At 43.8% G+C, this 27,402-nt stretch overlaps 1 protein-coding gene and 1 pseudogene across 2 annotated transcripts in view; both read left to right on the forward strand.

The window, feature by feature from the left end:
- The window catches only part of LOC310794898 (E3 ubiquitin-protein ligase TRIM35-like), a 571,381-nt pseudogene extending 544,335 nt beyond the window's left edge, over positions 1–27,046 (forward strand). The window contains exon 3 of the transcript in view: positions 26,057–27,046. The product of the transcript in view is annotated as an E3 ubiquitin-protein ligase TRIM35-like (transcript). The remainder of the gene's footprint in view (positions 1–26,056) is intronic.
- On the forward strand, positions 13,666–19,019 carry LOC310794462 (E3 ubiquitin-protein ligase TRIM35-like; the record flags this gene model as incomplete). The annotated part of the gene is made up of 2 exons (XM_083656454.1): positions 13,666–13,963; positions 15,740–19,019. The coding sequence occupies 2 exons, from the start codon at positions 13,666–13,668 to the stop codon at positions 16,780–16,782; spliced, it is 1,341 nt and encodes a 446-aa protein (XP_083512580.1). The 3' UTR covers positions 16,783–19,019.
- Positions 27,047–27,402: the final 356 nt, after the last annotated feature.

Raw genomic sequence — 27,402 nt, forward strand, 5'->3', positions numbered from 1 at the left:
TATAAGACTATTGAAACATAGCAATGGCTGTAGCCTGGTGACTAACTATCAAAAAGGCCTTTAGTTTTTGAGATACCCCTACAGGAGGTAGAACACAACACAACAATGTATTTCCTTTTCTCTAAGGTCTCCCTTATATAAAATGGATTCTTGTATAAAAAATATTTTACTGCAAAAATGGTTAAATTGATGGATATTGTTATAAACTAAAAAATAACCAAACCTGTCCATATGGGAGTTGAGACATAAACTCATGTAGAGTAATAATACAAGCTCAGAGAGCTTTCAAACTTGACATGCTAGCAGTCAGAAAGTTGCTTAACTTGGAGAAAAAAACTGGGTGTGAATATCCTATGGCATGTAGGAAATATAGACCATGCAAATGGTGTCATATGATCAAATGATTCATATCCTCTTTAAAGAGGATATGAAACACAACACAAGACAGGACGCAGCTTTCAAGTCTGCAGTCCTTAACCATTATCAGTGGTGAGAAGAATGTTGACAAATGCAATGTTATTGCAAATAAAAGTCACTTGAGGAAAAGGGCTGCTTGATAATCCTAATATTAATATATTTATTAGGGATGCACCGATATGAAAATTTTGGCCGATACCGATATTTACCGATGTCGATATGATCTGTATAAAAACACATTTCTATGATAATCAAATTTTTTACATACTGAAAAACACATGTAAACACTGAATTTGAAAAAGTAATGCATTTCCTTATTTATTTGGAAAAGCCCATAAATCATAGATTTAACGCATTGATTCCTCTCAATGTGGAATTTTTGGCCGATACCGATAACTGATATTACCACTGCAACATCGGACCGATGCCGATATGATTGCCGATATATCGTGCATCCCTAATATTTATGATACATTTCACATATAGAAACAGATGGAATTGAATCAGGTTGAAATTTAACACCTTTATTGAAATATTTAAATCCACTTTTGGCCAATAGTATACTGAATAACTGTCAAAAGGGGCTTTAGTTTTTGAGATACCCCTACCAGAGGTTGAACAAAACACAATAATGTGTTCCCTCTTCTCTAAGGTCTCCCTTATATGAAATGGATTCTTGTATAAACATATTTCACTGGAAAAAATGGTTCAATTGATAGATATTGTTACCCGGAAAGTAAAAAAATAACCAAAATATAGCCTGTCCATATGAGAGTTTCAAACTTGATGCTAACAGTCAGAAAGTTGCTTAACTTATAGAAAAAAATGGGGTGTGAATATCTTATGGCATGTAGGAAATACAGACCTATGAACATATGCCTAAAATAAGCAGAAATGTAAAAAAAAGAAAATCTATGCTGAATGTACTCATCTACTTTGTAATAACTCTGCTGTGGATTGTTGTAGAAACACCAATGTGGGTTTGTTGGTGCTGAATCTAGATCCCATGTGTACATACAGTATAGCATGCATCATCAGGGAGGAACATCACTAGTCTAAATGTATGGGGTGTTGCTAAATGATGTTACTAGGTTGACTGTACTGTACAGTACAGTAGTAAGGATTTTGAACATTTTGATTAACAACCACATTCCAAGTCAGAAACACAACAGCATGCTGTGAGCCTGTTAGAATTCAAAATCCTTACTAGTACCAACACTTCTACCAGCCTGTACTCCACTCACTACTGTACTCTCCTGTACTGTACAGTCAACCTTGTGACATCATCTAGCAGTGCCCAGTTGGTGATCTGGTGTTGTTAAGCTTTCTAGCAAATCTAGGTATTTCAGACTTGAAAGCAGGGTCCTGTCTTGTCTGAGGTAAAATGCAAATGAACTAGAGTCACATGATGAAATGTTTCACAACCTCTTTAAAGAGGATGTGAAACATTTGATCATATGACTGTAAAGAAAATGCTTTGAATCAGTGAATGAAGAAAGTGTGATTTCAGTCTTGTTGTCTCTGTTGCTGATTGGCATTAGGCATTGTTATGAACATGGTCTCTAGGGTCAGGCCGCAACATAATAATATAATAATAAATAATAATCATTGGATTTATATAGCGCCTTTCCAAGGCTCAAAGCGCTGACACAGGATGATTATTCGTTCACACCATTCGTACCGGTGGTTCAGAAGCGTGGCAGCCACACATTGGCGCTCAACGGCCCCTCCGAACCACCATCATTCATGTCTACATTCATACCAATCATACCAATCATACGAGGCAAGGAGGGTTAAGTGTCTTGCCCAGGGACACAACGATTAACAGCTGGGAGGGAGCGGGGATCGAACCGCCAACCCTTGCGTCATTGGCCGACCCGCTCTACCTCCTGAGCTAAAGCCGCCCCCCCACATAACAGTGACATGTGAGCACGGCTTTAAAAGGCAAAAAAGGCCATTTATTTTACATATTAATACATATTTACAGTGAATTGGAGTTTAACAATGGTAAATATTCAAGAAGCATTGACTTCAGGGTAGGGTTGTGCGATGTCAACCAAATAGCCATCGTGATGGTTCCACAGTGAAACATTGTGATGGACGATGGCATCGTCATTGATGGGGGGGAGATTAATTCATGATTTATGAAGTCGCTGCAGTGCCTTAATGCTGTTTGGCTCTGTGCAGTAGTAGCCAGGCTACTACTGCACAGAGCCAGGCTACTACTGCACAGAGCCAGGCTACTACTGCACAGAGCCAGCCTACTACTGCACAGAGCACAGAGCCAGCCTACTACTGCACAGAGCCAGCCTACTACTGCACAGAGCCAGGCTACTACTGCACAGAGCCAGGCTACTACTGCACAGAGCCAGCCTACTACTGCACAGAGCCAGGCTACTACTGCACAGAGGCAGCCTACTACTGCACAGAGCCAGCCTACTACTGCACAGAGCCAGGCTACTACTGCACAGAGCCAGCCTACTACTGCACAGAGCCAGGCTACTACTGCACAGAGCCAGCCTACTACTGCACAGAGCCAGGCTGCTACTGCACAGAGCCAGGCTACTACTGCACAGAGCCAGGCTACTACTGCACAGAGCCATTCTACTACTGCACAGAGCCAGCCTACTACTGCACAGAGCCAGCCTACTACTGCACAGAGCCAGGCTACTACTGCACAGAGCCAGGCTACTACTGCACAGAGCCAGCCTGCTACTGCACAGAGCCAGGCTGCTACTGCACAGAGGCAGGCTACTACTGCACAGAGGCAGGCTACTACTGCACAGAGCCAGCCTACTACTGCACAGAGCCAGGCTACTACTGCACATAGCCAGGCTACTACTGCACAGAGCCAGGCTACTACTGCACAGAGCCAGCCTACTACTGCACAGAGCCAGCCTACTACTGCACAGAGCCAGCCTACTACTGCACAGAGCCAGCCTACTACTGCACAGAGCCAGGCTACTACTGCACAGAGCCAGGCTACTACTGCACAGAGCCAGCCTACTACTGCACAGAGCCAGGCTACTACTGCACAGAGCCAGCCTACTACTGCACAGAGCCAGGCTACTACTGCACAGAGCCAGCCTACTACTGCACAGAGCCAGGCTACTACTGCACAGAGCCAGCCTACTACTGCACAGAGCCAGCCTACTACTGCACAGAGCCAGGCTACTACTGCACAGAGCCAGGCTACTACTGCACAGAGCCAGGCTACTACTGCACAGAGCCAGCCTACTAGTGCACAGAGCCAGCCTACTACTGCACAGAGCCAGGCTACTACTGCACAGAGCCAGCCTACTACTGCACAGAGCCAGCCTACTACTGCACAGAGCCAGCCTACTACTGCACAGAGCCAGCCTACTACTGCACAGAGCCAGCCTACTACTGCACAGAGCCAGCCTACTACTGCACAGAGCCAGGCTACTACTGCACAGAGCCAGGCTACTACTGCACAGAGCCAGCCTACTACTGCACAGAGCCAAGCTACTACTGCACAGAGCCAGCCTACTACTGCACAGAGCCAGCCTACTACTGCACAGAGCCAGCCTACTACTGCACAGAGCCAGCCTACTGAAGCATACAGCAAATACTGTGCTGCAATACAGCAACAGCAGCAGCTACTGCTGCTGTATTTCTCTCTCAACTCTCTCCACAGTCTCCTCAACTCTCTCTCATTAGATTCAAAAGCCCACGCGAATCTAACGTTATATCTGTAATTCTGTCTGTGAGAATTCGGTGAGTTTATTTGAGTGCTGGCAATGAACACCAAGACATGGACACTGCCGTCAGTTAACGTTAGCCTGTCTGCCTGAGCAACACACATACATACTGCGCATACAGCCCCGCGCACTTCCGGGACTACGGTGTCCCCGAACGTCCACACGTAATCGCGAACAGTCATTCACAGCTTGTTGACACGAGCAGAGGATGGTAGGAGGAAGACAGGCACCCAGACCTGTTCAAAGAATTCAAGGTGGGTTAATTCTTTCAAACGGTGTAAAATAACACGTTTAACAACATATCAAACGGACCTTATCCTGTCGCATTATTTTTTGAGATAGCTGGCAATGCATTGTGTAACCGAAAAACGTTTGGCTAACGTTAACGTTACGTTAACGTGTTTTGTAATGGAATAATTATGGGACACGGCTAATACCTGGCACAGCGTTAGCTAGCATAGTGTAGCACGTGTGCAATGCAATGGAATCATTGTGGAACTATGGCTAAGTTCGGCTATTAGCCGTGTCCTGCACTCACTGCCATACAGAGTTGAATGTAAGAAGTAAGCAGAAGCACATTGTTTTGTTTTAAAGTTGAAGGCTACATGTCATTTGTTCATTGGAAATGGTTGCATACTTTAATAAAGGAGAATATGTTGTAGCAATATCAGTCTTTCTTTTTACCGTGGTACCGAAATTGGTACAGAGTACCGTGGAAATTCACTAGTACCGGTACCGACTACTGAATTATTGGTACCGTGACATCACTATACGGGGGCTCCTCCTGTAATAAGATTGAAGTTATTAAATATGGGGCTATGAGCAAGGGCGAATACCTGGTTTCACGAGTGGGGGGGACACAATAAAATGTGGAGCGCTGACTCTCTAGGGGGGTCCGGGGGGCAAGGGAAGATTAAGAGGCTAGATCTATGAAGAACTACATACACCACTAAATACATGCCTTTTAGACACCACCTCCTCCAACTCATCAGAGCTCTGATATGAAAGCAGGTGACATGAACAAGGCATAGAACAATACTGATGTGAAAGCCAGAGCCATATTGAAATCAGGTTGGTTGCATTATTATTATCATTATTATTATTATTAGTGTGCTTTATTTTAAATTCAACCATGTTCACTTCCTCTCATCACTTAACCGTTTATAGAGCAGCAGGGACATGCAGAGAATGTTAGAGGGGCAGGGGCTGGCAAAAAAGTTTTAATGTTTTTAGCCAGATTTAGAGGAATATCTCATTTTAAATTAACATTTGGATGATACTTGTCACAGAAAAATAACTCCACAAACTGAATAATATTAGTACAAAAGTTAAATTTGCTGTTACAATACTGTGAGTGCTGCCTTCAGGGACGGCTTGGAAAGGGGACTTTCCATACAGAGCGCCATTAGAAATGCATTCAGGGTCTGGAGAGGGCACTTTTTACAGACAAGGAAATCCGTGGCAATCTTTTGGAGTAGCCTTTCGCTTATAATTAGCAACTCAATTAACATTCTCATCCATAATATGATGGCTGGTCAAACAGTAGCGTATTGAGCATGATTTTTTCAGTTTACCCACGATTTTTTCAGTTTAAAAAGTGTGGGGGACAGAATCAAGGTTTTAAAAGGTGGGGGGGACATGTCCCCCCTGTCCCCAGTGGAAAATTCGCCCCTGGCTATGAGTGTGCCATTTTAAAGAGGTATGGGTGTACTTTTCCACTAACCTCCATGTTGACAATAAAAATGACATACTTGCACCAAGCTGACGTTTAGCCAGTCTAGTAGGCAAAGATGAATAAACAAGGTCCAAGATCCTGCACTGCTATGTTAACAAAGACAAGTTTTTTTTTGCCAGAGCCAGAAGCTAACATTGTTATTTTCCATTCTGTAGTAATGATTTGGCCAAAAGTGGATGTAAATATTTCAATAAAGGTGTTCAATTTCAATTTCAACCTGGTTCAATTGAATCTTTTTCCACATGTATGAAATGTATCATAAATATACTAATATTAGCATTATAGAGCAGCACTTTTCCTCAAGTGACTTTTCTTTGCAATGACATTGAATTCTCGACAACAACATTCTTCTCACCACTGATAATGGGTTTTGGTTTCACTTTCTTTCGTTTGAGACACCCGTCATGTAACTCCCTGATTATGCTATTTACTCATTTTATATTGATGGATTTAGCACAACCACACCTTTCCAACGAGACCTCATTGGTGTTTCTACAACAATCCAGAGCAGAGTTACTACAAAGTAGATGAGTACATTCAGATAAATATTAATTTTTTATATTTCCGCTTATTTTAGGTATATGTTCATAGGTCTATATTTTCTACCACCCTTAAGATATTCACATCCAGTTTTGTTCTATAGGTCTCTGACTGCTACCATGTCAAGGTGGAAAGCTCTCTGAGCTTGTATTACTCTACATGAGTTTATATGTCTCAACTCCCATACGGACAGGCTATATTTAGGTTCTTTTTTAGTTTTGGGGTGTATAACAATATCTATCAATGTACCCATTTTCCATTTCACATATGGGAGACGATGAGGAAAGCTGAGGAAAAACATTGTTGTGTGGCCCATTTTTGGACTGTCTGGAAGATAGGGTATCTCCAAATTTAGGGGGCATTGTCACTATATCTCTGACACTCCCTCAAAAATGAGGCAACAGGCCCTTTTCACATCGCCATGCTAACAGCTAAACCAGAGCATTACAACTTCCTGTAGAAAGTTTCCATGATGGAAACTTTCTACAGGAAGTTGTAATTAACAATTAGAGACTTGCTGGAGGTTCAGTCTTCAGTGACAGCAGACCAGGGTGTGAAGGCAAAATAACAAAGCCAATGCATACAAAGAAGTTGAACTCGCATAACTTACAGTAACTGCCAAGTTAAAGTCCCTGGAAACCAAAATCCACAAAAACGTTCTAACTATGTTATTTAGGGTCTTATGTTAGTAATTGTGTGCCTCCGAAATTATTATACATTACTTTCAACCCAAAGCCTTAAAATCGACACTTTTCTACAAGATTCTACAAGGAACTTCCTCATTGAAGAGAGCAGTGCGCGAGGTGCTAAAATGCAGGAGCTTATGACGTCATAAGCTCTATATAACCTTTGTACACGCGTGCAACCCGCCCTACTGTGTGTGTGTGTGTGTGTGAGTAACCTCGCGTCACCAGGCTGTGTCGAGCGCTATGCTGCTCTCTCTCTCTCTCCCTCTCACTAGTCCCGAGAGAGAGAGAGAGAGAGAAAGAGAGTGAGTGTGGGGGCAAAGAACGGACAGAGATCTCTTCCTCTCAGTACGCTATGCGCGGAGCAACGCGCGAACACACACACACACCCACACACACACACACACACACACACACTCACCCAATCTCTCTTATCTTCTCTCTCTCTCCTTCTCTCCCTCTCTCTCCGAGAGAGAGAGACAGAGAGAAATTTCCCTGCTACAGACGGGACACGCCCACACAGTCCGCGGGAGAAAATACACTCTAAAAACTAATTGATTCTCATGACTTTTGCCATGACTGTCAAACCTAAATTTATATACTTTGCGACGTTCATCATCGTTCAAATTTGGCTGGTGGCTTATTAACATAGGGTCCTGTGATGTGATAACTCAAAATGCTAAATAATAAAGAAATATTTCTGGTTTCCAGTGATTTTAATATTTGAGTAACAGACTCCTGTCTGCAGTTTGTCTGTCTGTTTGTTTTAGGCTAACGGAGATAAGCAGATAAAACCGTTTCAACCACAGAAAGGCAGACGTCGCTATATGACGCGAGTTTCTGCACGCAGAATGGTTCTTTACCTCAAACTTGCTTTCCACACATACAGTACCAGGTTAAAAAGATGAAGTACTGAGTGCTAATCTGAGTAGGCTACTAATCTGTACAGCAACAGAGAATCACTTAATGCTTAAACAATAGCTTAAGTATGATTAGTTGTAATTCCATTACAGTTTATTTTTGCAACTTTTTGAATAACTACTCAAAACAACAAAATCAGAATGGTTACTAGCAGCACTAGATACATAATGTAACTTTATGCATTTATTTATTTATGTATTTGTGTATTTATTTATGTATTTATTTGGGGGGGGCAGGTTGTTGACTGATTTAGTGAAGGACAGGTGGCAACAGAAAGTTGTAAGTTACCACTTTCTCAATGCAGAAGCTGAGAGCCAGAGTGTGAAAAGGGCAGGGTGAAAGAGAGCATGACAGAGGAGGAGGAGTTAACTAAAGGGCAGGGTGAAAGAGAGCATGACAGAGGAGGAGGAGTTAACTAAAGGGCAGGGTGAAAGAGAGCATGACAGAGGAGGAGGAGTTAACTAAAGGGCAGGGTGAAAGAGAGCATGACAGAGGAGGAGGAGTTAACTAAAGGGCAGGGTGAAAGAGAGCATGACAGAGGAGGAGGAGTTAACTAAAGGGCAGGGAGAAAGAGAGCATGACAGAGGAGGAGGAGTTAACTAAAGGGCAGGGTGAAAGAGAGCATGACAGAGGAGGAGGAGTTAACTAAAGGGCATGGTGAAAGAGAGCATGACAGAGGAGGAGGAGTTAACTAAAGGGCAGGGTGAAAGAGAGCATGACAGAGGAGGAGGAGTTAACTAAAGGCAGGGTGAAAGAGAGCATGACAGAGGAGGAGTTAACTAAAGGGCAGGGTGAAAGAGAGCATGACAGAGGAGGAGTTAACTTCCTGTAAATGTCACGACGCAGCTCTATGAACCTTTAATGAAGCTTTGCTCCTATGGTGTGCAGACCCACAACTGACTAACAACAGGAAGACGTGTCTGTCAGTGTTCCTTCTACAGATGACCTCAGGAAGTCTATCTGACTTGATCTAGACGTGAGTTGACCAGGTAAGGATCCTCATCCTACCAGGAAACATGTGATACATTAAGTATGGAGAATTGTGTTGTGTTTGTACAACTATGTGATACTGCAGCTGTATGCTGATTGGTTTATGTGAGCTTATTCTAAAGGTGTAATGTTATCACCAACATTTAATTTTCTCTTCATTTTTTAACTGTTTTATCTTCATGACTAAATGGCTCATCTGTTGCCGGCTGCCATTTTGCTGCGAGCAGCGATCATTTGACATTGCTGCTCTGTGTTTTGTTTCTACTGTGAAAGTGAAAGAAATTGTTCTGTCTTTTTGAAAAGTCATATTATGCTAATTTGTTTGACATAGGGACCCTAAACCTACAAAAAAAATATACTACAAACAAAATATCCTACATAGAATTCTGCACAAACATCATATTTCACATGATTGTATATTGAACACATTTTGTACAGCAAGACAATGTGCAAAAGGTGAAATAAAGAGAATATGTACTTACAGCAACAAGAACATGTGATGTTCAGATCAGGTGGTTCATTCCAGTTAAGCTGCGTTCACACCGACCTATTAAAGTTTGTCGCTGGCGTCGAGTTTACATACAAAGTCAATGCAAACGAGCGATTGAGCGTATATTCGCCTGGGAGAATAATCGCTGGGCGTCCGAGCGGCAGAGACAGAGCGATAGGGAGAAAATACGCTCGTCGCTCAAGATGAAATATTCCAACTCGAGCGAAAATACGCTGGCATCAGTCGCTCGCTGTTCAATGCTGATTAGCTGCCGTGTGAGAGCGAGTCAAGGATCCCACTGGCTTGGAACAAACCGCTGGTTTATTGTGTGGCAACAAACCGCATTGACAGGCTGACAGCTGACATGAAGTGAAGTCTGTACTACCGGTATGCAGCTCGCATTAGGAGCACGCTGATAGGCTTAGCTTGTAAACAATGACGGTGGCTCGTAGTGGACAAACAGCATGACATTGCGTAACGTTATATCCCCCACATGTCCGTCATTTCGTGTGCCTGTTGATGAGTGATTTAAACAGAGTGACAGAGCGATTCCAAAGGGTTGACTTGAGCGACAGAGCGAAAAATAAATATCTCGGTGTGAACGCCCCTTTACTGACATCACGGTGCTGAAAGAGTTACAATGAAAGAGAAACATAGTAACCAGTTCACAGAGATGAAAGGAATGTTAAAGAGTAAAAGGGAAGCACACACTGCTCTAACTTTGTTGAAGAAATTAATACAAGTACTGTGTGTTTGTACCAAAGGGTTAACTTATATACAGTACTGGCATCTCGCGGACTCGCGCGCTCGATTCCGAGGCTCGGCCACTACGCGGCCGTGCCCTTCCTGCAGCTCACATACACAGCTCGGCTGTTGTGTGGCCTTGCCTGCCTGCTATTGGTGTGTGCACAATGTCTCCCTCTCTCTCTCCCTCAGTCTCTCTCTCTCCTTTCTCTCCTTTTTGCTCAGTCTCTCTCCCTCTCCCCCTCTCCCTCAGTCTCTCTCCCCCTCTCTCTTTCTCCCTCAGTCTCTCCCTCTCCTTTCTCTCCCTCTTGCTCAGTCTCTCTCCCTCAGTCTCTCCCCCTCTCTCTCCCTCAGTCTCTCCCTCTCACTCAGTCTCTCTCTCCCTCTCCTCCTCTCCCTCAGTCTCTCCCTCTCTTTCTCTCCCTCTCCCTCAGTCTCTCTCCCTCTCCTCTCCTTCAGTCTCTCTCCCTCTCCCTCAGTCTCTCTCCATCTTCTCTCTCTCCCTCTCCCTCAGTCTCTCTCCCTCTTCTCTCTCTCCCTCTCCCTCAGTCTCTCTCTCCCACTCCCTCAGTCTCTCTGCCTCTGGGTTGGCAGGATGCTGCAGGGAGGCTGTGTTTCTCCACTCCGAGCCTGGGGAGGTTCAGACAGGCAGGCAGCAAGGCTCTGTATGCAGCCTGTGTTAAGGTGAAGAACCTGGGGGCCTTACAGGATGTCAGGGAGCATCATTAGGAGGATGTGATAGAGGACCAGAGCCCTGTAAAGTTTAGGTGGGGAGTGCTCTACAAGCTTCCTCTCCCTAAAAGGTCTGGTGATTTACAGTGGAGGGTGCTTCATGGTGCCCTGGCGACCAATAGGTTCCTAGCCCGGTTTACTCCAGGGGTCGGCAGTGAATGTCCTTTCTGTGATGCCAATGAAACTGTTGTACATGTTTTTCATGAATGCCGCCGTTTGGTACATGTTTTTACTGTTCTGAATGGTTTGTGTGTGAAGCTGGGTGAGGTTTTCAGTGTTGAAGTTTTCATTTTGGGGCCTGTGTATTCACTCAGAAGGAAACAGGTGTGCACTTTGATGAACTTCCTGTTTGGGCAGGCTAAGCTAGCCATTTGGCTAACACGTAGGAACAAGGTGAGAGGTGCTGGGCCCACTGATCCTGTGGCTATGGTCAGGGGGATGGTCACAGCTCGCCTCAGGATTGAGTACATGAAATGAATAATGATGTGGAGGCTTTCATCAGTGTTTGGGGGCTGAGGGGGCAGTCTGCACTGTGGGGGAGGAGGGGCTGAGGGGGGCAGTCTGCACTGTGGAGAAGGAGGGGCTGAGGGGGGCAGTCTGCACTGTGGAGAAGGAGGGGCTGAGGGGGGCAGTCTGCACTGTGGGGGAGGAGGGGCTGAGGGGGGCAGTCTGCACTGTGGAGAAGGAGGGGCTGAGGGGGGCAGTCTGCACTGTGGGGGAGGAGGGGCTGAGGGGGGCAGTCTGCACTGTGGGGGAGGAGGGGCTGAGGGGGGCAGTCTGCACTGTGGAGGAGGAGGAGCTGAGGGGGGCAGTCTGCACTATGGAGGAGGAGGGGCTGAGGGGGGCAGTCTGCACTGTGGGGGAGGAGGGGCTGAGGGGGGCAGTCTGCACTGTGGGGGAGGAGGGGCTGAGGGGGGCAGTCTGCACTGTGGGGGAGGAGGGGCTGAGGGGGGCAGTCTGCACTGTGGGGGAGGAGGGGCTGAGGGGGGCAGTCTGCACTGTGGGGGAGGAGGGGCTGAGGGGGGCAGTCTGCACTGTGGGGGAGGAGGGACTGGATATTTGTGTTTGAGTGTGAGTAGCCGGTGTGGTTTTGTTAACCTGGCTTTCTGTGCATCTGTGGGGTTTGTTGGCATGTTTTTTTTAATCCCTGCTCTGTGTGTGTGTGTGTGTGTGTGTGTGTGTGTGTGTGTGTGTGTGTGTGTGTGTGTGTGTGTGTGTGTGTGTGTGTAGGTGTGTGTGTGTGTGTGTGTGTGTGGCGAGGCAATTGAGTTTGTTTAGGTTTTGGCTTTGTTAGGTCGCTGGGTTTTTTAAAGATAAGTTGACTGTTCATTAAAGGAACATCAAAAGTCAAAAAGTCAAAGTATCTCTCCCTCTTCTCTCTCTCCCTCAGTCTCTCTCTCCCACTCCCTCAGTCTCTCTGCCTCTTTTCTCTCTCCCTCTCCCTCAGTCTCTCTCCCTATCCTCTTTCTCCCTCTCCCTCAGTCTCTCTGCCTCTTCTCTATCTCCCTCTCCCTCAGTCTCTCTCCCTCTCCCTCAGTCTCTCTCTCAAGTCTCTCTCCCTATCCTCTCTCTCCCTCTCCCTCAGTCTCTCTCTCCCTCTCCCTCTTTTCTCTCGTGAGCCTCAAGGCACCTTCACATGATAAGCCTCCTGCACTTTTCTCACCGTGAGGTAGAGTGATCTGGTGAGCGTAGAGCAAACCTGCAGGACACGAGGCGAGCAGCTACGTCACAAACAGCGGCTCTCTTCTTCTCTTCTGATTGGTTGCGCTCATGAAAGGTCAGAGATAGTTTAATCGTTAATCGTTTAATCGTCGTTTAATCGTTTAATCATTTAAGAATCGTTTAAGATTAGATAAGTAGATCAGCGTTGAGATATTTTGAACTCTGGGCGCTCGCGCAAAAGTGGCAAAATGGAGCTGTGCGCGTCGCCAAGGGTAGTGCTGCTGCCTAGTTGAGCAGCACTGCTCTCCCCCAGAGGAAAATAACAGGACAGCGCGTGCAGAGCTGTTTTACTGCGGATCATGTGTAGGGGGGTCCAAGACTGATGACATCATCACTGATGTCATCAGTGACATCATCACTGAACTATAGCCTCTGCCTTAGGGCAATCAGCCTTAGGGCAAAAAATCCGGCTGTGTTAGGTTACCTGCAGGCAGCAGGGGTGCTCTTTAAGCTGGAATTATGCTTCCCGCATCGGCGAGGACCGCGAGTGTCCGTGCGGGAAAGTGATGTCAAATCAGCAGACACGCCCCTCCGCAAGGCTCCTGTGCGGACGGTGTTTGCCTGGCCGTGCGCACCCTGAATTTTGTAACTACGCGGACGCGGCTGGGCGGACAAAGTGGAGTTTTCAAGACTCGCGCTCACTTCGGCGAGCAGAAACCCGCACAGAGTATAAAAGCTCCACAGGTTTTCTCGTCAGGATTCCTTGTCTCTCATTTCCGTGCGGCCGGGCCAAATGTCAAGCATGTTCCCAGCTTTACACCCCCTGAAAGTTTCAGCCTGATCACACCTGTGGCAGGCCGAAATTCTGCTCACACGCACACACACACACACACACACACACACACACACACACGGACACTTCTCTTATTATAATAAGATAGGATAATGAGGTGAGATTAATTTTAAATCATCTTCATAATTGTCCTTTGATTTGAAAATATCGTTTGAATTTACCAGGAAGCAACGATGGCGACGGATAGAGAGAAGCTCTCGACAGCTAAAAGGCTCTTTAAGGACACACTGGAGGATTTGGTAGCCGTGGAGTTCAAGAACTTCAAGTGGGAACTGCAGCAGGATGGCATCCTGGTAGGTTTGCCACACATCCCAAGGAGCCAACTGGAGAATGCAGATGAGATGGACACAGTGGATTTGATGGTGCTGACCTACAAGCAAAACACTCTGGAAGTGATCAAAGAGGCTTTGAGGAGGATAAATAAGAATGATCTACTGGAGCGTTTATCAAACCGCTTCTCAAGACTTAAAGGTAAGTTGTGAGGAGAAAACAAAGCAAACATGAAAAAAGAAAACAGAAATGACACAGATGACTCATAAATTAACACATGGGCTAATTGTCACGGTGCCCCAGCTTAGTGGATGGTTAATGTGTTCATGTTAAACTAAGTGTCATTGTTTAGGTGTCATAAAGCCACCAGCTGGTTAGCCAGACAATTAAAGCCATGCCTGATTGAGTGAACGTTGATGATGAACGATGACTTAGTAGTGAGGGTAAGGTTTCCAGAGCTTGTTCTTCCCAGGTGGTCTAGTCGTCTCTCCTCGGCTCTGCTTGCTCCACTGGCCAGAACAAGCAGGGAAAGTTCCTCTGAACACTGTTCTCAGATCTCCACAGCACAGCCAGGTAGAGGCTGTTATGTGATGCTGGTCCACAATGTGAAGATTAGCTGCCGAAGCAACTTGACTAGACACCAACAAACGTGAACACGTACTGACAAACATCTACGGGTTCTGTTCATGGTCAATAGTTAATTAGTCCATTATCCTCGGTTTGGGGTCCAATTCAGATTGGTGTTTAACACATTAAGTGCCAGAGACGACCTAACTCGTCTTACATAATCCAGCGCTTAAGTGCCAAGGACGACCTAACTCGTCTTACATGTTTTTTTGACGGTGGGACATCAATCAACCCCTTTTACATCTTCGAGATAACTATAGGAGCAAGAGCATGTGTGTAATCTATTTTACCGACCACTAAGTGGCGACAGATACAGAGAGAAGCCACAGCCACGGGACCCGTACACCAAAAGCAGCCGCCTCCCGCGGAAATGGCTTGGCGATTTTACAGTCAGGAGCCCGGAGACACACACACAGAACGGACAGAGATCCCCTCCCCCCCAGAGCCGCGGAGCAACGCGCGAACACACACACACACACACACACACACACACACACACACACACACACACACACACACACACCGCGGGAGCAAGCCATTCAAGGAAATGGCTTGGCGATTTTACAGTAATCCATTTCAGACTCGTCCCCGCACGCAGGCAAGCAGGCAGGCAGGCACGCAGACAGACAGGCAGGCAGCACAACGCGCTTCTGACACGCCCGCTGTTAGGAGGAAGGAGGAGAAGACACACGGAGGGAGGAGTTTGAATGAGAGGGGTGTTTCCTGTTGTTATGGAGGAAATTACTGTTCAAAACTATTGTTTAGAATGTCTGACGGTCTTACTGATGCCAAAAATGAATGGTTAAAGTGACTGTTTCACAAAAAGCCATTTATCTCTGAATAAATTTCCAGACGCTGAAACCATGCTGTACTCAACGGCTAATATCTACATAACTACTAACTCTGCAAACTAACTCTTTTAGACAGAGAAAGCACACATTCTATTAGTTATTTTTAGATGATTGGTGTTCATGAATTCTTAACAGAAAAGAATCCTCGGCTGTTCTAAAATGAGCCAGAATCGTCAAAAACACCCCTGGCACAACTTACCTACAGGAATGAAAACATGGCTGGCATTCAATGTGTTAACATGGCGTCACGCCAAACAATCCAACATACTTCATAATCACTCTCCCCTTTCCGCTTCTGTGGAGAAATGATGTCTGAGCGCCCGGTAGGCCCCGCCCTCAAGTCAGGCCTCAGCCAATCATCCGCTCAAACACATGGCACCTAACAGACATTTAAGATGACTGTAACATACTTGTCACCTGTGTGTAAATATACTGGAGGACGTGACCTGTGGCTGATGCTCTCTCTCTCTCTCTCTCTCTCTCTCTCTCTCTCTCTCAGTGATTGATTTGAGTATAGAAGAAGTAGTCAGTCAGGAGCAGCTGAAATCCGACTTAAAGTCTCTAGAGGACAAGAGGAAGAAATACAAAAGGGTGGAGAAGAAATACAACAAAGTGGTTCAATACTCCAAGAAGCAGCTGGAGACCACAGAGACACAGATCAGAGCAGAGTTCAACAAGCTCCACCAGTTCCTGAAAGAGGAAGAGGAGGCCAGAGTGACGGCTCTGAGGGAGGAAGAGAAGCAGAAGAGGAAGACTATCACCAGAGAAATGAAGATCATTCAGGAGAAGATCTCCTCTCTCTCAGACAGCATCTCTGCTGTGGAAGAAGACCTGCAGAAACACAATGTGCCGTTCCTCACCAGTTATAAAACCACTCAGACCAGAGTCAGAGCTCAGTGCTCACTGTCAGATCCACAGCTGGTCTCAGGAGCACTGATAGATGTGGCCAAACACCTGGGCAACCTGTCCTTCAGAGTCTGGGAGAAGATGAAGGGGAAGGTCAACTTCAGTCCTGTCATTCTGGACCCAAACACTGCAGCTCCATGTGTCTCTCTGTCTGATGACCTGACCAGTGTGAGATATACAGACACATGGCAGCAGCTCCTTGACAACCCAGAGAGACACACTAAGTATGCCACTGTTCTGGGCTCTGAGGGCTTCAGCTCAGGGAAACACAGCTGGGAGGTGGAGGTGGGAGATCATCCTTACTGGAATGTGGGTGTGGCTAAAGAGTCAGCTGACAGGAAGGGGGAGCGATGTGTCTCACCAGATGATGGAGTCTGGTGTTTAGATCTTGAGAGTGGAGAATACACTAATGGGCATGGTGAGACCGTCACAGTGAAGAAGAGTCTCCAGAGGATCAGAGTCCAGCTGGACTATGACATGGGGGAGCTGTCCTTCTACAACTCTGAGGACAACATTCACATCTACACTTACAAAGTCACTTTTACTGAGAAACTCTACCCATATTTCAATGTTGGAGAGGCTGGTGATGCAGAGACCATTGGTATCAAAGTTTGTCAAGCTGAGGCTTCTCTGTGATGTTATGGGATGTTAATGAGGTGTGTGTGTGTGTGTGTGTGTGTGTGTGTGTGTGTGTGTGTGTGTGCGTGTGTGTGTGTGTGTGTGTGTGTGTGTGTGTGTGTGTGTGTGTGTGTGTGTGTGTGTGTGTGTGTGTGTGTGTGTGTGTGTGTCTCTGCAGGGCGTGGCTCACAATTGCTCAACTGGGCATGCTCAAAGCGGTGCTAGAAATGAGTGCTCAAAATTTCTAGTTGATTTTAAACATAAATCTAAAAAAATAAATCACTCACCCTGTTCTCTCTTTCTGAACAACATTATTTTGCTCAGTGGAAGTTATGATTTGAGTCTTAAAAATCTCTGGTTGAACTGAACCTTCTGAAAATGTGTGTTCATATTAAGTACATTGAGCTTTTAATGTTTACAGATATTTTTAAGTAACATGCCATGTTTTATTATGCAGGATGGACCAGACATGTTTTATTATGCAGGATGTAGCAGACATGGCGTGTTGGTGTAAGGATTTATACTTCCTGTGTACCACTATCATGAAGCATTGAGGTTTATTACTGACTGTAACTTGACCTCTGATTGGCCTGACCTTTACACTCAGTCTCATTGCTACACTATAATCAACAAGGCCTGTACTGTAGATCATTTGTTCATTTGAAGCTTTAATTATCAATGTCATAAAAATCATAGGTTACAGATGAATTTGTGAAAACTTGTTCATCTTAATTCCTCTCAGCTTTATACAGATGTTTTTAAGTAACATGTTTCACTATGTAAGATGGACCAGACATGGTGTGTTGGTGTCATGATTCAACCATTAACTGTTCACTATGTGTATCATGGAGCATTGAGGATTATTACTAGTCTCCTGTAGTGGGTTCACTGTATAAACATTATACACGTCATAGAGTCTGTTATTGAAATCGCACGGTGGCCAGTAAACACTTGACTTTAACACCAGAGGGCAGTGTTCCATCCACAGGGTTTCCAAAGTCTATGTTTCAACCATAAGTCAGATTTAAAGTGTTTTGTTATTTCAGCCTAACCCAAACATAAGCCTAACCTTAACCACGTTGCTTTACTTGCCTAAACATAAGCAACATTTTATTTATGTTGAACATTGGAAAGGCAGCAAGGTTTTCAAAATAACCGTCAGTTTGTTTAAAATGTATATTTAGATTGTAGCTTTGCAGAAACATCAAATGCTTTTGTTGTTGTTGTTGTTGTTGTTGTTGTTGTTGTTGTTGTTGTTGTTGACCCTCCTCCTTGGTATTACATTGTTTACTTGTCATCTTGCTTTTGTTCTCTTGTGGACTTTTGTAATTGAACACTTTTGCAATTGTTGTGAAGCAAGTTGTTTTGTTTTGATTTATTTTATTGTATTTTAACTAGGGGTGCACCGATCGATCGGCAAGCAATCTGTATCGGCCGATATTGACCTCAAATATTGCGATCGGCAATTATTTCATTAAAAAAAAAAAAAAAAAAAAAAAAAAAAAATAATAAAAAAAAGCCCTATCACTAATCAGGCTTTCCAACGATATAAAATACAATGCCAATTGGTATTATTAAAGGGGAGAAATAATCGACCTAAAATAACGTTTCCAAACTTTCTTTGAGGAGTTTATATATGACGGTATATGACGGTGATCGGTAATCGGTCATCGGTCGATGATCGGTTGGGCAGATATTTCCCATAGGCGATCGGCAATCGGTGATCGGTGGCAAAAAACGTGATCGGTGCACCCCTAATTTTAACCTAAATTAACCACTTTACTATCTACTATTATTACATGTTGATGGTTAATTAAATATTTGATCAGGGGGAAAGCAGACGTTTTGTTTAACATTGATGTTAAGATTGTACGTATCCGTGGTTGTGGATTGTAGAAATGCAGAATGTTGCGATTGAGCTGAGAAGAGAGGCAGTGAGTGAGCACGCACGCACGCACACACGCACGCGCGCGCACACACACACACACACACACACACACACAGCTGACTGTGGAGGAAACCAGCAGAACACAGGGAGAACATGCAAACTCCACACAGAAAGGAGCGGGAATCAAACCAGCCTGGTCACCAGAACAAAATGTCGGTTTTGTTTCTGCGCTCCATGGATACGTAGAATATGACTTTTCTGAAGCAAAAATATGTTGCATATCACATTTCTAGATATGTGTATGTTTTCTCTCTTTCTGTGCTTTATCATTTTTATTATACACAAATAAAGTTCATGTTCATTTTCACTGTCTTTGGAAAATGCATTGAATTCATTTCAAACACCTGAGATGTAAAACAGACGACTTTCTGCTGCAAAATATTCCACAAAATCTTTGACAGTCTTATGTTAGACAGTCTAACATAGTCTAACTTAGACTATAGTGAAGAGAAAGTAACATTACAGTAAAGTATACAGTCAAGTAAGTAGTAGTGAAGAAGTAAAATCACAGTAAAGTCATTCCAGTGTGCGGTGGTTAGTTTTGATCTTGAGTCTTATTTGAGGCCTTGGTATTTCTGTGGTGCAGAGATTGTTAGAACTCTCAAACAATATGGAGTCTTATTTCTATCCTTTATTTGTCTGTGTTTGTCTTCAAAGAAAGGTGCATGCATTACCAGTGAAGATGATAATGCACAGACACAAGGTCAATGGACAGAACAGAAAGATGCATGCATTACCAGTGAAGATGATAATGCACAGACACAAGGTCAATGGACAGAACAGAAAGATGCATGCATTACCAGTGAAGATGATAATGCACAGACACAAGGTCAATGGACAGAACAGAAAGGTGCATGCATTACCAGTGAAGATGTTAATGCACAGACACAAGGTCAATGGGAACAGAACACTTCTGTAATAAAACATCTAAAAGCATCAATCTTATTATCATACGGGGGACCGTGGGACAAAATCCTATCAAATGGGGAGCTGCGGTCTAATTTTTGTCAGTTCAGGGGTCCTTCATGTGAAAAATGTGAGTTTACTGTACTTGATATGCTTGATTGCCTTGGCATTGTCTGCTAATTGTCACTGTGGTACCTGAATTTCCCCAGGGGGGGTCAGTGAAGTACTATCTTTCTTATCTTAAATCAGATGGCAGCATTTTATAATAATAATTAACTCATGACAGAGGCAGGTGAAATTAAAATCAGACTTTGACATTGTTGAACAGAGCAGAGACGCCATTACAGTGTGTGAGATCTCTACTGAAACACACTGATTTGGAGGACTGTAAGCAGCAAGTTGAAGTGAATGTGATTTGGTGAGTGTTGTTATTGAAAGATGTTTTGGAAACGAAAGAAAATGGTGGAGAACAGAAAGAGAGACCAGGTAAGGATCCTCATCCTACTAGGAAACGTTTGATACATGAAGTATGAAGAATTGTGTTGTGTTTCAAGGTTCAAGGTCTTTATTATCCCAGAGGGCAACTTATGAAGCAGCCGGTAGAAGCATAAAAAACATCATCAAACAAACAGAAACAACAAATTACAACAATTACAATGTGAAAATCACATGGGCTTATTTAAGAAGCCACTGGCATCAGGCCAGGAACAAATGAGTTTTTGTGCCTGTTGGTTCTGCATTTTAGCAGCAGACTGTATCTGTGACCAGACAGGAGCAGCACAAACTCTAGGCTCAGAGGGAGGATAGAGTCAGCCAAGACTGACTGTGCCTTTTTCAAGCTCCTAACTTTCTACATGGCTATGAAGGTCGTTTAGAGTCGTGTGAGCAACACACTTTAACAATACTCAGTCGATTGTTATTCTTGAGGGTAAGAGACCAGCTCAGAAACGAGAACGTAAGAACTCATTCAATAAAAGAAGAACAAAACATTTTCATAAAAGTCCTGTCGACATTAAAAATTTGTAGCTTACGATAATAAAAAAAATCATGTGCCGGTGTGCTTTCTAACACACGGCATCTACGTGAAGCTCAAAGGTCAGCTGATCATCTATTATAGTGGTGAGGTATTTGTACTGCTGTGCAATCTGGACAGTTAATGACAGGTGAGATGACAGAGGGCTTCTTTCTGAAATCCATGTGTGTCTCTTTGGTCTTCAACACATTGATATCTAACACAACTATATGTGACACTAATGCAGCTGCATGCTGGTTGGTTTATGTGAGCTTCTTCTAAAGGTGTAAAGTTATCATCACCAACATTTCATTTTCTCTTCATTTTTTAACTGTTTTATCTTCATGACTAAATGGCTCAGTGTGTGTGTGTGTGTGTGTGTGTGTGTGTGTGTGTGTGTGTGTGTGTGTGTGTGTGTGTGTGTGTGTGTGGGTGTGTGTGTGTAACGGGGGTAATTATTATTATGTATGAGAATGCATTTCTTCATTGTTGAATGATACCATTATTTAATTTGTAATCAATTATTTGTTAATTACCGTATTGCAGACAGACCCTCAATTTTAGTTTCTGATTCATGTGTGGTGCTGATGGACAGCTCCTTTTATGGTTAAACCAAAAAGTGCTCAGAGAAGGCATTATTTGGCCTCCGTACTATTTACGCTCAGATGTGGCCACAAACATTTTTGAGATTTTCAAGTGGGCCATGAGTAGGAAAAGGATTGGAACCACTGCCCAAATCTTTCCATGTACCCCCTGTTTACAATACTTTCATATCTGTAATAGTCACTACTAATTAATATTACTAATACTAGTTTTAATGAGATTAGATGAATTTGAAATCATCATCATCATCATAATTGTCCTTTGAGTTGAAAATATCATTTGAATTTACCAGGAAGCAACGATGGCGACGGATAGAGAGAAGCCCTCATCCTCCTTTCAGGATCCGTTTAAGCTACTCAATCTGCAGGTGACCAAAGAGATCATTCGAAAAACATCTTTGTGAAAGATCTTTGTGTGTGTGTGTGTGTGTGTGTGTGTGTGTGTGTGTGTGTGTGTGTGTGTGTGTGTGTGTGTGTGTGTGTGTGTGTGTGTGTGTGTAACGGGGGTAATTATTATTATGTATGAGAATGCATTTCTTCATTGTTGAATGATACCATTATTTAATTTGTAATCAATTATTTGTTAATTACCGTATTGCAGACAGACCCTCAATTGTAGTTTCTGATGTCTGTGTGGTGCTGATGAACAGCTCCTTTTATGGTTAAAATAAAAAGTGCTCAGAGAACACATTCTTTGGCCTCCGTACTGTTTACACTCAGATGTGGGCCGCAAACATTTTTGAGATTTTCAAGTGGGCCATGAGTAGGAAAAGGATTGGAACCACGGCCCCAATCTTTCCATGTACCCCCTGCAAGCTGCTGAAGTACCCCTAGGGGCACACGTACCCCTGGTTGGGAATCACTGCTCTAATCAAACAAGTGTACAAAGAATTCTGATTCCGATTTCAGATCAATGTACATTGAACACATTTTGTACGGCAAGACAATGTGCAAAAGGTCAAATACAGAGAATATTGACTTACAGCAACAAGAACATGTGATGTTCAGATCAGGTGGTTCATTCCAGTTACTGACATCACGGTGCTGAAAGAGTTACAAACAGGAAATGAAAGAGAAACATATTAACCAGTTCACAGAGATGAAAGGAATGTTAAAGAGCAAAAGGGAAGCACACACTGCTCTAACTTTGGTGAAGAAATTCAAACAAGTACTGTGTGTTTGTACCAAAGGGTTATATGACAAGAGAACACATATAACCTCTTACATTATCAATTACCTTTTGTGATCTGGCTGACAAAGTTCAGTACTTTTACAAGACTTCCATATCTGTAAAATAGTTACTACTAATTAATACTATTAATACTAGTTTTAATGAGATTAGATTCATTTTATATCATCATAATTGTCCTTTGAGTTGAAAATATTGTTTGAATTTACCAGGAAGCAACGATGGCGACGGATAAAGAGAAGCTCTCGACAGCTAAAAGGCTCTTTAAGGACACACTGGATGATTTGGTAGCCGATGAGTTCAAGAACTTCAAGTGGGAACTGCAGCAGGATGGCATCCTGAGAGGTTTGCCACACATCCCAAGGAGCCAACTGGAGAATGCAGATAGGATGGACACAGTGGATTTGATGGTGCTGACCTACAAGCAAAACACTCTAGATGTGATCAAAGAGGCTTTGAGGAGGATAAATAAGAATGATCTAGTGGAGCGTTTATCAAAGAGCCTCTCAAGACTTAAAGGTAAGTTGTGAGGAGAAAACAAAGCAAACATGAAAAAAACAAAACAGAAATGACACAGATGACTCATAAATTAAAAAAAACGGTAATTGACAGCAAGCTGAAGTTTGATCTGAATACCGACATGCTGTGTAAGAAAGGTCAGCAGCGCCTTTACTGCCTTAGGAAGCTGGCCAAATTTCAGGTTGATAAAACTCTGATGAAAATGTTCTATAGTGCTTTTGTGGAGTCTGTCATATCATTTTCCATAATCTGCTGGTATGGTAATCTTTGTACTAAAGACAAGAACTCCCTGGGGAGAATAGTGAAGGTGGCTTCGAAAATAGCCGGAACCCAGTTCAGAAGCCTGGACCAGATCTGTAATAACCAGGTTCTGAAAAAAGCTGTGTCCATCCGATCAGATGATGCCCACCCTCTGAGGTTCGAATATGAGCTGCTTCCTTCCGGGCTCTGCCTTCGTGCCCCCATAGTTAAAAAGAACAGATACAGAAATTCCTTTGTGCCTGTCTCTATCAGAGCGTTGAACGCTGCTGGGGTACAAATGTAATGTCTCCCCATCTGCCGTTGCTGTTATTTTGTTATTTATTTATTTTATCCTTTTATTCTTTTATCTTTATTTATTCTTAGGGGTACAGTACAGTATATCTGTATTATATACTGTGTCTGCCCTTTGGTCTGGACTGAGGTTTTTTCTTTTGTGCTTTAATACAATGATACATTGTAGCTCTTTCTTGTGATATAAATGTGCTGCTGTGAGCGAACTGCACTTTGCTACTATGCACTTTATATCTCTACTGTGCACTTTAGATCGTTGCTACTGTTGTCATTTGCACTTTAACTATTGTGTTGCACTTTAAACTGCTGCTCTAGACTGTTTTTACAATGTTTTTTTTTTTGTCTTATTTGTTTTTATGTATGTACTTCGTACTACGCTTTCTGCAATCCAATTTGCCCTTTTGGGACACTTAATAAATCTTGAATCTTGAATCTTGAATCTTAAATTAACACATGGGCTAATTGTCACGGTGCCCCAGCTTAGTGGATGGTTAATTTGTTCATGTTAAACTAAGTGTCATTGTTTAGGTCTCATAAAGCCACCAGCTGGTTAGCCAGACAATTAAAGCCATGCCTGTTTGAGTGAACGTTGATGATGAACGATGACTTAGTAGTGAGGGTAAGGTTTCCAGCGTGAGCTTGTCCTTCCCAGGTGGTCTAGTCGTCTCTCCTCGGCTCTGCTTGCTCCACTGGCCAGAACAAGCAGGGAAAGTTCCTCTGAACACTGTTCTCAGATCTCCACAGCACAGCCAGGTATAGGCTGTTGTGTGATGCTGGTCCACAATGTGAAGATTAGCTGCTAAAGCAACTTGACAAGACACCAACAAACGTGAACACGTACTGACAAATATCTATGGGTTCTGTTCATGGTCAATAGTTAATTAGGCCATTATCCTCGGTTTGGGGTCCAATTCAGATTGGTGTTTAACATGGTGTTCACTTCACGCCAAACAATCCAACACGCTTCATAATCACTCTCCCCTTTCTGCCTTCTGTGGAGAAATGATATATGAGCGCCCGGTAGGCCCCACCCTCAAGTCAGGCCTCAGCCAATCATCTGCTCAAACACATGGCGCCTTACAGACAGGCCCGTATCTAGCCTGCTACATTAGGGTGGGCTGGTAGGGGGCAACTTTGGCGGTAGGTTGCCAGAGGTTGTGGGTTCGGGGATGGGGATTAAATTGTACTATATTCTAATTTATAAAGAATGATTTGAAGCAGGGTGTAGAAGCCATTTCCAGAGTTAAGTGTAATTGGGGACACCAAATTGTTCCAGTAGGAGTCACCATTCTGTTTTGGGTCACCAAACTGTAAGTAGGAACTTTCACTCAGGTGACAGGCCAATGTTTACAAGACTATTATTGTCAAAACTATTCGCAAACTAACTATGTACAAACTAACTATTTACAAAACTATTGCTATATTTCCAAGACGTTTAGTCTTATTCAAACTCAAACTGAAAAGTGACAAAGAAAACTACTTTGAAAGGAGATTGACTTACCCTAAAAATAAATAAAAAATACTTCATCCAGTTTAAAATAATCAACTCCATAACATTTCTTTTCATTGGATGATCTTATTTCTCAAATCAAATGAGACTTCTCACCATAGCTACAAACTATACTTGTCATTTAGCCTTCAAAACTATTATATTTACAAGACTTGTAGTCCTATTCAAAGTCGGAGCAGTGCTTGTGGACGGTACAGGAGCTCTAACGTTACCCGGAGCCTCTGCTGAAGTGCTGGCAGCAGCATCGCTAGAGACAGAAGCAGCACGGGGCTTTGGTATAAGAAACGGATACATCATGAACGCACAGCAGCTGCAAGAGTGTTGTAAGTCACTTTGGATGAAGTAAATTAATGTAATGTAATGTACGTCAAGCTATGAGCTTTCGCTAGCAGCACAGCATTCACGAACTGAGAGAAAGATTATTCTAACTTCCTAGAAAAGTCACCATGGTGCGTGTGGAAGAATACTAATCGCCGATTGGTTATCTACTGCTGAGGGCGTGTCTTTGGGTAGGGGTCTGCTGACAGACACATTTCTCCACAGTTGAGTCTTGGCAGCGGAGGGTGACAGTCGAGTCTGTCACAGCTCTGTGTTTCTCAATACATGAGTCGAGAGGACTTTGGAGGCGGGCTGAAGCTCAGTGCCCACCCAATCAGAAGCTAGAATCTAGAATCAAAGTAAAGAATCACTACTGGTATTTTCTGTGCAATTTTTCCATTGGCTGGGGGTGAAAATAAATATATTTTCCTAACTTTTGATTGGGTGGGCAAGACTCATGTCTGCGTGGGCATTGCCCACCACTGCCCATAGCTATAATCGGCCCCGCTTACAGACATTTAAGATGACTGTAACATACTTGTCACCTGTGCATAAATATACTGGCGGACGTGAGATGTGAGGTGAAGTGTTGGCTGATGTTAAATTCAAGCCCTTTTAAAGTTCCAGTCTTTCTTTTTTCTCTCTCTCTCTCTCTCTCTCTCTCTCAGTGATTGATTTGAGTATAGAAGAAGAAGTCAGTCAGGAGCAACTGAAATCTGACTTAAAGTCTCTACAGGACAAGAGGGACAAATACAAAGAGGTGGAGAAGACATATAATGAAGTGGTTCAATACTCCGAGGAACTGCTGGAGGCCACAGAGAGGCAGATCAGAGCAGAGTTCAACAAGCTCCACCAGTTCCTGAAAGAGGAAGAGGAGGCCAGAGTGACGGCTCTGAGGGAGGAAGAGGAGCAGAAGAGGAAGACTATCGCCAGAGAAATAGAGATCATTCAGGAGAAGATCTCCTCTCTCTCAGACAGCATCTCTGCTGTGGAAGAAGACCTGCAGAAACACAATGTGCCGTTCCTCACCAGTTATAAAGCCACTCAGACCAGAGTCAGAGCTCAGTGCTCACTGTCAGATCCACAGCTGGTCTCAGGAGCACTGATAGATGTGGCCAAACACCTGGGCAACCTGTCCTTCAGAGTCTGGGAGAAGATGAAGGGGGAGGTCAAGTTCAGTCCTGTCATTCTTGACCCAAACACTGCACACAGCTGGCTCTATCTGTCTCATGACCTGACCAGTGTGAGACAGGGATACCCATGGCAGCAGCTCCCTGACAACCCAGAGAGACACACTAACTCTTCCACTGTTCTGGGCTCTGAGGGCTTCAGCTCAGGGAAACACAGCTGGGAGGTGGAGGTGGGAGATCATCCTGACTGGAATGTGGGTGTGGCTAAAGAGTCAGCTGACAGGAAGGGGGAGCCATGTGTCTCACCAGATGATGGAATCTGGGCTTTACTGCACTGCAGAGGAGAATACACTAATGGGCTTAATCAGACCATCACAGTGAAGAAGAGTCTCCAGAGGATCAGAGTCCAGCTGGACTATGACAGGGGGGAGGTGTCCTTCTACGACTCTGAGGACAACACTCACATCTACACTTACAAAGACACTTTCACTGAGAAACTCTACCCATATTTCAATGTTGGAGACATTGAGGCTATAGATTTTTATGATGTATATGATGTATTATGTCCGAGCTTCATTAGCATATGCAGAGAATAAGCTAGTCTTCCTGGGGTCCACATAGAACATTAAACATACAAACAAGACAATCAGATAAGCAAAAAAAATAATACAACACAAAATAAAATAGAGAGGAACCAAAAAGAGGCTACTGGTCTTAGACAAAGGCTACATAAATGACCAACCAGAGAGAAGCTACTGGTCTGCATTTAAGAAGTCATTTACATGAATGTACATGAAGTCATTTACATCTGGTGATGTGGTGATGCATTACCGCTGGTGATGCAGAGACCATTGATATCAAAGTTTGTCAAGCTGAGGCTTCCCTGTGATGTTATGGGATGTTAATGAGAGATGTGTGTGTGTGGGGGGGGGGGCACGACACACAATTGCTC

The sequence above is a fragment of the Poromitra crassiceps genome (assembly GCF_964638095.1).
Source record: "Poromitra crassiceps genome assembly, chromosome: 20".
NCBI classification, from domain to species: domain Eukaryota; kingdom Metazoa; phylum Chordata; class Actinopteri; order Beryciformes; family Melamphaidae; genus Poromitra; species Poromitra crassiceps.